This window comes from Mytilus galloprovincialis, chromosome 8 (assembly GCF_965363235.1).
Source record: "Mytilus galloprovincialis chromosome 8, xbMytGall1.hap1.1, whole genome shotgun sequence".
Lineage (NCBI taxonomy): Eukaryota > Metazoa > Mollusca > Bivalvia > Mytilida > Mytilidae > Mytilus > Mytilus galloprovincialis.
In genome coordinates this window covers 32,191,254-32,203,980 of record NC_134845.1, presented here as the reverse complement: position 1 = coordinate 32,203,980, position 12,727 = coordinate 32,191,254, and the positions used below count along the sequence as shown (strand labels likewise).

The 12,727-nt window shown below is 32.6% G+C and overlaps 1 protein-coding gene across 2 annotated transcripts in view; it reads left to right on the top strand.

The window, feature by feature from the left end:
* The window catches only part of LOC143085577 (sodium- and chloride-dependent glycine transporter 2-like), a 39,532-nt gene that overhangs the window by 606 nt on the left and 26,199 nt on the right, over positions 1 to 12,727 (top strand). Inside the window, exon 1 of one of the 2 annotated variants that reach the window (XM_076262023.1) lies at positions 507 to 767. The exons of the other annotated variant lie outside the window; for it this stretch is intronic. Coding sequence (XP_076118138.1) covers positions 684 to 767 — 84 coding nt within the window. The 5' untranslated portion in view covers positions 507 to 683. Of the gene's footprint in view, positions 1 to 506; positions 768 to 12,727 lie in introns of those variants that run through there. 2 annotated transcript variants of the gene reach the window in all.

Genomic DNA, 12,727 nt, shown 5'->3' with positions numbered 1-12,727 from the left:
TTGTTTCCCGCCAAATTTTCAATGGCCTCAAAAAACAAGTACACTGACCCGTACCTTTTTTCATTTGTTTTAGTTTCTCTATTCAGGTTCTACCTTTTAATAACAGTCATTTGAAATCTTTGTTATTTTGAAACTGTGTCAACCGATATTAGATAAACTAACAGACATGCTGATAATTGCAATCGTTTACAATGATGGTCTGTTTTAACGGTTTTTTAAAACGTAAAGGTCTTCATTGAATGAAAATCGAGAGATTTTATGTGGTAGAATACGATAATAGATTCTTCTAAATGTATTTATTTTGTTCAAAGTAACTTCACCTTTCAGAATATAACGCTTAATGCATAATTAATTACATGCTTCCCACCCGTCATGCTTCACTGTAACACATAGTTGAGTGATAAATTAAACACAGCAACCATTCATGTGTACCTTCATGACCTTAATAAATATCAATACGTTTATTAATGTTGTGTTTCACTCTATATAGTCACAATAATGTAATATGAAGCATTCCTCAGGTGGTCAATAGTAGGAAAAAAATGCTTGTAGGGATAGCACACAACTGACTATATATACATTGTCAACAACTTGTAAGCGAAAACGATTCCAACGTGTGATTTCGGCTGTAAATTGTTGACACTGTTCGCATATAAAAAATCAGAATTTATCAGAAATTCCAAATGGTTATGAAAAAAACGGACATGGTTTATACATCAGTGCAAGAACCCGGCGGCACATATAGCAATAAATGTCTAGAGAATAAGGTAAGGTCTTTTTCCTTTCATTATTTCAATGAGTCTATATAAAAAAAAAAGGATTCAGCGTAATATATACAATGTTCGTGAACATTCTGTTCTTTTATAACCTTCACTGTGTATACTATAGACACAAGTTTGGACATCTCTTAAAGTTGGGCATAAAGTTAGGACTACACGAGAGGTGTCTTATGATGGTCTTATGATAGGCATGTTTATTCATATAAAATAACACGCAGTTTTTATATTAATTTTGCAAAATATATCTAATTCTTATCAAATTGTCTATTCTCCATTTCATGCTCACAACTAAATCTTTATTGATTGAGGGATTATCATGATTTGTCAACAATGAACATTCGATCTATTAATTGTTATCACGAGTGCAAGATTTCATCCATTAAACTTATTTTTTTAAACCGATACGGGGACATATTGAATATAACTGTACAAAAATATGTTATAATTTTTTTCCCTTTTCTTGATTTTGTATTTTAAGTTTATATGTATATTAGTAAATTATTAATAGACTATTTATGTTCTAGACCATATGAGTATTTGGACCGTACGCGTACGGTCCGGACCGTATGCGTATACTCGTATGATCCGACCATACGCGTACGGTCGGACCGTATGAGTATACTCGTACGTTCTAGTACGAGCTGGACCATATGGGCTAATTTTAGGTGAACATTTATTAAAAAAAAAAAATTTGATTTTTAGAAATTTTAATATCATCAGTAAGATGAATAAAGTGAATAAGTGAACATTTTGTTATTGGCAATTAAGTTCATATTTAATTGTCTATATGAATCCTACATGTATTTTGGCTCTCTCACCCGTGACGACACTTGCTTAGGAACGTTCTAGACTTTTAAAAAAGAAGATGTGGTATAATTGCCAATGTGACAAGTCTCCACAAGAGCCCAAATGACACAGAAATTAAAAATTAAAAAGAGAAAACCTTTTCAAGTAACAAAGAGCTCTACCGTTTTAAATCTTTGTATTTGTTTTCGACACGTTTTATTATATTTTTACTCATTGTATTTTCGACAGATGTATTACTTCTGTCAAGTAGTTTTGTCGGTTTTTGTAGTAAAGTTCCTAAATATCCTCAAAAAATGTATTCCAGCATTATGATTACTTCCAATAACTTCAATTTCAGTGAGCAAAATAAAATCCCATGTAATTTGCTAAATATAGGAGATTAACAGATTAAGTTGACGGTTTTTTTTAAATAGTTAGAATATTAAGTTTTTATTTCATTTACAATTGATCTTATAAAATGAATTCGAGATTTCAGTTCTTTTGATTTGTAATAAATATTCGAATCTAATAAACTTGGCCAACTTCTTAAGATTATCGACAAGTCTTAGGATAGCTTCGTGAAACCGGCCCCTGGTTAGAAAGCTTACATACAAAGTATTAAAGAGACCCCCCCCCCCAATAAAAATAAATAAATAAAAAAAAATCCCAAACAAAACGGCCACAAACGTCTGAGGTCAAATATAATTAGATTAGATTGTTGAAAACTTAAGTATTATAGTACAAATTGAATTACATGTACATAAAATATGACTTGGATCACCCAGCTATCCATCTCGTTGAGGTATTCAATAATAATAATAATAATAATAATACTTTATTTCTGTAAGCAAATACAGATTATAGGATTTACACAATAGAAATATCCAATAGATGATATACAGCATAATATAACATTTATAGACAAATTATACAAATCAATGAAAGAGTTAAGCGGAGTATGACATATAGACATATTAAACTAAAAATAAACATTTGAATAATTTTACCATTACGTGCTTTTTCTGCAGAAAATAAATATTTTTCCAGGTTGTTAAGCTCTTTGACCGCTCTTACATATATCAGTTGCATTAATTTAAAAGTAGATGGTCTCTCATAGTAATAACTCTTTTTATATCGGTTGTTGATTATTGTACTAGCTATGAAAATCTTCATTTTTTTCAAGACTTCAAAGTTATTAAAGCTTCGGACTTTATTATAAAATCTAAGATTTAAGGTAAGATAGGAATTGCTTCGGAACGCAAAACTTTAATACCAATGGAAGTTGTAGACGCAAATGGTAATGTATCTTCAAATATTGATGATGTTTTGTTAAAGTGGAAATCGGACTATGCCGATCTACTTAATCAAACAGGTAACCAGGTTACTACGGATAGGAACATTCCAATCGATCAAAGCCCTGCCGTTTTGACAGAAAGCGACTTTCTTTTAACAGAAGAAATTTTATTTGAAGAGGTTTTTAATGCAGTATGTAAAAGAAAAAGAGGCAAAGCCTCTGGTGTAGATAATATTCCAGCTGATGTTTTATGTAACCAGAATTGTATTATATTTTTACATAGATTGTTTAATTGGTGTTTTAAAACTGGTAAAGTCCCAGAGATGTGGAATAATATAATTATTAATCCGATACCCAAAAATAACATGTCAGATAAAAGAGACCCCTTAAATTATAGGGGTATTGCTTTAGCCCCAGCTTCTTATAAATTATATTGTAACATATTAAACTTGAGGCTGTCTCAATGGGTTGAAGATAATAAGTCCTCTAGTTGATGATCAAAATGGGTTCCGGAAGGGAAGGAGCACCATAGATCAAATATCTTCACTTACTAGTTTAATCGATGTTCGTAAAAAACTACGAAAATCCACCTTTTGTGCATTTATCGATTTTAAGAAGGCGTATGATACGATTAATAGGACATTGTTATGGGAAAAACTCACATCTCTGGGGGTTGATGTAAAAATGTGTATGGCTATTAAGTCCCTTTATAAGGGGGTCAGGTCAGTGGCAGATCCAGAAATTTTCCTAAGGTGGGGGGCACTGACTGACCTAAGGGGGGGGACGCGCTCCAGTCATACTTCAATGATTCCCTATATAATCAACCAAATTTTTCCCACAATTAGGGGGGGGGCGGGCCCTCCAGGCCCCCCCCCCCCCTGGATCCGCCTATGCAGGTGCTCGATCAGAGTCAATAGCTTCAATACAGATTGGTTTACTGTGAACTGTGGTTTAAAACAAGGTTGTCCACTTTCTCCTTTTTTATTTAACATTTTCATAAATGAATTAGCTGTATACTTAAAATCATTTAATTTTGGTGATGACATTGGGGGAGAAAAAGTATGTATTTTATTGTATATCGTACTGTTAGCAAATACTGAGAACTGTGTATTGACAATAAAATGACTATTATGTAAGAGTAATGTTGTCCATTTCAGGCCGACCTCATTTGAACGATCAAGTCGCGTATTTAAGTGTGGGGATATGAATATTGCTACTAGCAGCGAATATGCTTATCTAGGCCTTGTTTTAAATGAGTTTCTAAACTTAAGTATTACTGCAAAAGCAGTTGCTAGGTCAGCAAACAGAGCTCTAGGTCTGGTTATAGCTAAGTGTAAAGCTATTGGTGGCATGTCAGATGACGTCTATAAAAAACTATTTGATGCACTTGTAAGTCCTATTGTTGAATATGGTGCCGCGATTTGGGACTGCAAAAATTTCTCATTTATTAATGCGATTCAGAAGAGAGCTTGTAGGTTCTTCCTTGGTGTTGGTAAATATACACCTAATCCAGCTATTATGGGAGACATGGGGTGGATTCCAATTTACCATACTCAATGGAAAGTAATGGCAAGGCACTGGCACAGATTAGTAAATATGGAGCCAGATCGTATATAAATAGGAAAATATTCATATGGGCAGATGAGGTCAGTCTGAAACATAGAACTGTGAAAACTTGGAATTTCATTGTTAAAAACCATTTCACGGCACTTGAATTGGTTGTCTTTGTAATACAAACGCTAATATTAATAAAAATATGTTCATTGATACAGTCATGTCAAGAATGTTTGATAATTTTATTGAAAATTGGAAAAGTATTGTTAGTTCATCCTCTTCCAGACGGGGAAATTGGCGTAATAAATTGAGAAACTATAATATTTTTAAGCAGGATTAGTTGTTGAAAACTACTGCAAACTGTTAATGCCTTTTTGTGAAAGAAGCGCCTTTGTAAAATTTAGATGTGGGGTGGCTTCTATTAGACTGGAAACTGGGAGGTATGCAAATTTGCCGCTGGAAGAGAGATGTTGTTTTAATTGTTTTAATATTGTCGAAGATGCATATCATGTTATTTTACATTGTCCTGTTTATAATGATCTTAGACAAGATCTTTTTACTGAGTCTCTTAAAATTGATGAATATTTTAATAGTCTTACAGATTGTCAGAAAATGGTATTTTTATTTTCGAATCAAGATATTATAAGACTATATATGTGCCAAAACCTGTAATCTTATTCCTAAAAGACGCCGAGAAGTTTTATATTGTAAATAATAATTAAATACTTTTCTTGTATAATTTTACCATTCAGGTTTAATATTTATCTTTCATTTGTGCCGCTTTCCTTTTTTCATTTGCGCCGATTTTATATTTTCTCCTAATTAGATTTACAGGTAAGCCAATACTTGTACATGTACTATCTATAATACTAAAATTACGAGGTCCAATTTGTCAGCCGTCATCACGTAAAAACGACGAATCACAGAATTCAACTTTATATATAACTAATATAGTACAATGGTGTAGATTAAAAATTACACCACTCCAGGCCCTTTTGTTTTCCACGTAATTAATATTGCCAATAATTAAGAAGTTCCGGGTCGAGTCCGCTACCGATACCAATAGTATATTCACCTGTTACCTATTACCTTATCTGTACGTTCCGCATCTGACAGGCGCGCCACCAAACGTTGTATTCCGGATTAATATGCTATATACACGGGTCATAACCACAGTGTTGACACTACTAAATTGTCAAATTGTTACCTATTGTAGTATTTTAATCAGTAAGACTTTCTAAGATAACAATACGAATACTAAAAATCTGGACTAAAAATAAGGCGTATAGGTACAGTTTTCAATTTGTTAGTGGGCATGACGTAAAACAGCGAAGCAAAGAATTCAACTTTATTTATAACTTATATAGGACAATGCTGTTGATTAAAAAATACTCCATTCCAGGACCTTTTGTTTTCCAAATAATTAATATTACCAATAATTGATAAGTTCCAGTTCGACGGGTTCAAACCGAAAGAATACTCCATTCCAGGACCTTTTGTTTTCCAAATAATTAATATTACCAATAATTGATAAGTTCCAGTTCGACGGGTTCAAACAGAAAGACGTGAAAGCAGAGAAAAACTGTGTATCTTATAATCGGCATGACTTTATCAGATGATAATACGAATACTAAAATAAGGCTTGCGCATAGTTATATACTTTAATTCAGTCACGGACCCGTGATATCACGGGTGTGTTCTAGTACTATATAATACCATTGGTAAAATCTGTTTATAAATGTTGTTCACTTATGTTAAATTAGTTAATTTTGATTTATATTGTTCTGGAACTTCGTTGAAACATGATGGACACATTGAACACTAAAACGAGCCGAGGAGTCAATTCTTTAATCATCGACGGCCATATATATCGGAAAGTCAGTCTCCTGAAACATAACAACATATCTTACTAATGTACCATAAAATCGTGTAAAGCCAGAGTCACCACGGATTCTGATAGGCTGACTAAAACACAGAACGAGCCCGAAAGACAGAGGCTAAAGAACTACGGGCACGGTCAATGAAAAAGTCTGGAGATGTTTCTTGTATGACGTCTTCCATCTCCCCGTGGTGAGCAGGGGAAAACAGTTAAAATGATTGACAGTTCATTTCATTTGTACAAGTGGCTAACTGAAGAGGTCTACAAAACCAATTTAGCTTGTGATTTGGCTTCGCACAACTAGACTCGTACATATCTTTATTTACATGTTTTAAAATACAGTTCTCTGTGTCTATCTATAAACTATCTATCTGTCTAACAGTCTAAACCAGTAGGTTACCATTTTTACATACAAGGGCACTCTGCCCTACTCAAAATTTACCATGTGATCATGGAAGTATTATATTGTCAATATAATACTTCCATGATGTGATTAACAGTTCCTTATCTTACTTTTAAAATTCCTTTCATATAATATAAATGCAATTTTTCTATATCTTCGCTTTATGAAAGCTCCAGACTTCACTGGCATAATTCACAATACTTGTAACATAAGTATCAAATAAAGGTAATAAGTACAAAAGTTTCAAAAAAAAATTCCTCATAAGTTTTGCTAAGTAAGCCGAAAGGAGCTTTTCTACCCTGTTAAGTTAGTGTCTTTTGTGTTACAGTAAATAAAACGTTATACTTAAACAATAAACCCAGGTAAACAAATTCATTACATACTTCTATTACTTCACCATTTGTCGTTATCCACATATATCTTACGGTCCAAAACACAAACACATTTTTGTTCTCTTTATTTCATTTGTACTAGAACTCACCCGCGAAATCACGGGCATATACAGCTTGTTAACTGTTGTAGGATGATTTTTTGTAAAAGATATTATGTATGGAGATTGGTTGTACTTGTGCATGTTTTAAACCATGAACGAGAAGACATCATTTTGTGTGTCGCTTCTCTTCCTTCCACGATTAATTAATCATCATGTCTCTGTGTTCTATAGGTAACATGCATAGTCGCATTTGTCATCCATTCTTATGATTATTCAGATTAGTATAGATAATACACAAATGCTTTTAACAAGATATCCTATAGATTTTAACTTTCAATTGTTCGTGTGATTATAATCCATATCGGACTTTTAAATGCATGCAGCGTGATGGCAAATGTATAATTGCTCACCTGGATACAATCATGCTTACATTTCAAAAGTACTTGCCAATTATTTCAACATTAAACAACAATTATAAAAGAAATTCAAAAACAGAAAATTATTGTCTACATTCAGGAAAGCCGACTGCATACCGTGTACAAAACAAATTATCGATACGGCTGGGAAATGACAGCATTAAGGGAATACGACTATATTAGCGATATCATGGAAGTAATACTACTTCCGAGGCGATATAAAGCTAGCTAGTTCCCTGTCCTTTAACTGTTTTTGGCTCTGACGGACAACAAAGCAATCGGCAATCCTCGGGTAACTCCGCTCCTCTACTTGAGGTACGGAATCGACCGAGCTGTGACGAATGACAACAAAGGTGTCTGAGATACCCGTATATGGCTAGGAAGAGAATCAGCCTTCGATCAGGGACTTTCTATACTAACCATTATGTATGTTAGTATAGAAAGTCCCTACTTCGAATGACTAGTAATACAGACTAGAAACCTTTCGATTTGGTTTCAGTATATCAGTTGTTTGAGATTGATGCTAATTCAAATACTAGACCATTTCAATAAATTTCACAATAAGACAAAATGTTAAGTTCGTTCAATAATATACATAAAATGTTCACTTTTTGTGATTTATAATCGGACGTAGTCCAAATAATTATGACGTCTGGCAAGGCTATTGGACTAAATCGGACGTAGCATGTGCCCCCATCGTATCTGTTTATAATTTTGTACTTAGTCAATGATGTGAAGTCTTTTGCACCAGCTGAGCAAAAATATACATTTTTCAGACTTTTAAAAGATTCGAGTTTATTATTACAATTTAAGGACAGTTGTGAACATATATATTTAACTCCGACAGAAGATGGTAAGAAATTTAATTAACATCTTCGTATAATTTGTTTTTGTACATGTATTTAATATGAAGAAAGACAGAACAAATAAGGAAGATATTAGTGCCATTTCCGGAGCATTCATTTGATTTTGATTTTACTTTTACTTTCAGATTTTTTTTTAATCTTTTAAATTAATAATTTTTTGGAGTTTAACTAAACATATGTACTTATGGTAATACAATTCATTTAATAATTACTAATTTTATTTCTGAGACTTTGAAAATTATTCTAAAATATTATTAAAATGATTATGTACAAGTCTCATGGCTCACATAAATGTTAATATGACTTAAAATTGAAATCATAGATAAAATTGAGGTAAACTTTCTGATAATGTACATACTGGCGGAGCCAGCCATTTCCCAACCATATGGATCCCTATACAAATGAATTGATCGTCAAAAAGTAAGGGGGAGGGGTTTCAACCCCCGGAACCTTCCCCTTAATCCGCTTATAATGCTTTATCTAAAGCCCTTTGTCACCAACACATGTGAAACAAGAGATAAACATACAAAATAAAAACATAAGCTCTAAGAAATAATTATAGTGACAACTCTGAAATGGATTATATTAATAATTACTATACTTCATAATACTTGGATTTCACGACGTTAATATTTGGCTGATTGAATAAAGTAAATTAGAAAAATAAATTATGCATACTTAGTTCATTGAACTGGAACCAACAAACCAATCGAACATGAATCTAATAATACAGTCAAACTAAAGGTTTAACCTCAATCTAATTGCAACAGAAAATGTTTTAGTTCTTATCTATAGCATTAAGACCCAAATATACATAGACAAAGTCCCATAAAATCTAACTTGAGGAAAATTCAAAATCAGCATTTTAAATTTCCTATGGAAATTAACATTGGAAAGAGAAGATAACTCCGCAAAAACGAGTCTTTTTTTTCCTCAGCTTTTGGTTGATTTTCTTAAAATTGATGTGAAGAATGATACTTTGATATGGAAACAGCTTTGGAGTTGTTTGTTATACTCTTAAGACTGCTAAATATCAAGAACCAATAATTACATTAGATGTATGTTTCATTATAATACTTTATTCTGATTGGCTAACTGCACATCACGTGTTATTCCGTAAGCAGTTGCATTGCTCAATACAACTTTTCATTCATGATAACACGTGGTCCAACAATAAAGTGCACAGGTGAATTTAATCAAAAATTTATAAAATTCGTGTTATACATGATCATAGCTAAAAATGTAATTATAAGTATTGAATGCTTCTTTTTGTAACTTTATAGGGTTGTAAAATCGTTGACCGTGCGCACATTTTTAGAATGAAGCGATTCTGCGCTTCATACAAAATGTACTTCGGTCAACGCTTTTACACCCCAATAAATTTACAAAAAGAAGCATTCAATTCTTAAATACATTTTGCTGAACAGAAGCGGGAAAGTTATAATTTTGTATCAATTTGTATTGATATTTCTGCCGTTTTTGCAGAGTTATCTCCCATTTCAATGCAAATCTCCATAGGAATTCAAAATCGTGATTTTTTTAGTCTTCCTCAAGTTATATTTTGTTGGACTTTTTTTCTGTGTTTATTTGGAGTATAATGCTAAAGATGTAAACTAAAAAATCTCCTGTTGCAACTACTTTAAGGTTAGGGTCAAATTTATGCTAGATTAACTGGATTATAAGTAGTTTCTTTCAAATACATTTTTTTTTATCTGATATGAATGTCGCTCAGTGCAAAAACTTTACACACATTACTTTACTCTCGTCTTCAACAGATATTATGGGCTAGGAAGGTTTTAATTAAATGTTTTTTGTTCAAAAAGTAGAAACTTGTCTATGATATATTGTTTTATTTGCTGGTTCTATTGTCACGAGTTCTAGTTCAATAGTGATGCTGTAGTAATTGCCACGAGTTCTAGTTAAATTTATTATAATACTGATAAAACAATCACAATTTATGTATAATAATTGATCAAATATCAATATTTTCTACACAGGCAATTCAATCAATAATTGTTTTTTTAAAAATAAAATGGTTGATTATTGGCAAATAATAAACCACATCTATTATTAATATTTTGTTACTGCTTGACAAATGCTTGACAAATTCAGTTGTCACTGAAATTGAGTTTACCTATTATCTTTCCTGTCACAAAATACAACTTAATTGCACCGCGGATAAATTATGACGTTGTTATTGGTTTAACGCCTTCACGTGGTGACCTACTATGGATCCGTAGGGGGTAAGTAAATTGTAAAGGGTTTGTTTGACTTAACGTCTACTGAGGTTGTATTTCCTTCTTTTTTTATTTCTCTACAAAACGCGACAGGAAAAGTCCGATAAAAATTATTTTACGATTCACTACTGACCCCCTCAACCCTTTCAATTTTACATTTTTGGAAAGTTTGCTATAGCGTCGGCCTAACTTCGAGTGAGACAGACTGTCGCAATGTTCTGCTCCAATATAATGTAGTACTAGTGTTCGAATTCTGGTTCTTGGATATTTTGAGTTGCTACTCTTTTTAAAAGATTACAGCTTGAATAAAAAAGGAATAAATGTTTACCGACAATTCAGATGAATTTAACTTCATTTTGCAAATAAGTATCACAAAACTACTTTGCGGATCGGCCATTGGCTGAAGAAAATCAAAAGAAATCTACGCGAGGCAGCGTTTCATTCATGAATATTTCATGAATGAACATTTTCCCGCACTATTTTTTACTATGAACGATATTTACAACTGTTTATTATTGAATAAGTAAAAGCCCGAGAATATCGAAAGAGTCCGGTTTGCGAGAACAAGTTGATATTTGACCAAGTTGTGGGATAATTGACAAGTGATAATGGTTTGATTTATTTAACAATACACAAGCGATAGAATATAAAATAATCGATAATTATATGGCTTATGTCTCACGTCAAGAACATGTAAATAAGGTAAATACCGGCTTTAATAGAAAAGTGTATTGTTTTTGTCAAAACTGACATCGATCTGACAGTTTTGATGCCAAACATCAGGAACATATATATTATTATGTTAGATATACTGTTCCCAGCAAACATCATTTGAATACTAACTGTTTCACATTCCAATGTGGATATGAGGACCTTCACTTGTTCAGCATGCTCAAGTGCATCAAACTGACAACAGACATCAGAAAAAACGTTTTAATGACAATAAGTATCATAGCATCAGTATAATTTAAAAACAACCGAGTCATCATCTACTTCTTAGAATATTATAGTTCAGTGTATCAAGACCGAGATCAAGCTAAAGACAAGTGCTGTAAAAAATGATTTAATAACATTTGTCACGGGCCATGTACATTGTACTAGCAAACTGAATTTCTTAGTGCTTAACAATGCAGTAGCGGATCCAGAACTTTTTATCCTCACACTTTATTCCTGGGGCAGTAAAATTCTTTAAGATTGACCTACATGTATAATTAACAATGTGTCGTCCTAAGACTGATGCAATGATTACTAGTATATCAAATAAATGGCTCAAAACAAAAAATTCAAATAACATTTCCTCAATGGTGATTACACAGCAGAAACTAAAACGTGTTGTAGGGTTATAAGCACCTCAGATCAACATTGTATGAATCTAGTGTATATAAACTTTTTATTCCTGAGGTCATACTACTATTGTTATGCCCCACCATAATGAGTTGAATCCTTGTTTTTCAAGTTCTATAAGTATGTACGTCCCTTACTTGTACGTACATCCATACATCCCAAACTTGATTTCTGTTTTCTTTAGTTTGCCTGAACCAAATTTTATGAAACTTATACGCAATGCTTATAACCACAAAACACAAGTCAAGCTTGAATTTTGTTGGCGTCACTTTTACTATTCTAGGTGTAAAGGGGTGAAATTTTCAGTATACCCTATCAAGTATATATACCCTTATATATAAGTTTGACTTGTAGCTTTCTTCGGTTATACATTTATCAGGTGAAATTAAAACGGTCTTAAGATTTAGAAGTATAAACAAGAATGTGTCCATAGTACACGCATGCCCCATCTGCACTATCATTTTCTATGTTCAGTGGACCGTGAAAATGGAGTAAAAACTGTAATTTGGCATTTAATTTAGAAAGATTAAATCATAGGGAACATCTGTAATACTAAAATAACGAGGTCCAATTTGTCAACAGTAATGAATATTACCAATAATTGATAAGATCCAAGTTGACGGATTCAAACAGAAAGATTTTGAAAGCAGAGAAAACTGTGCATCTTATATACTGCATGACTTTATCAGATGACAACCCCAATACTAAAATAAGGCTTACGCATAGTTATATACTT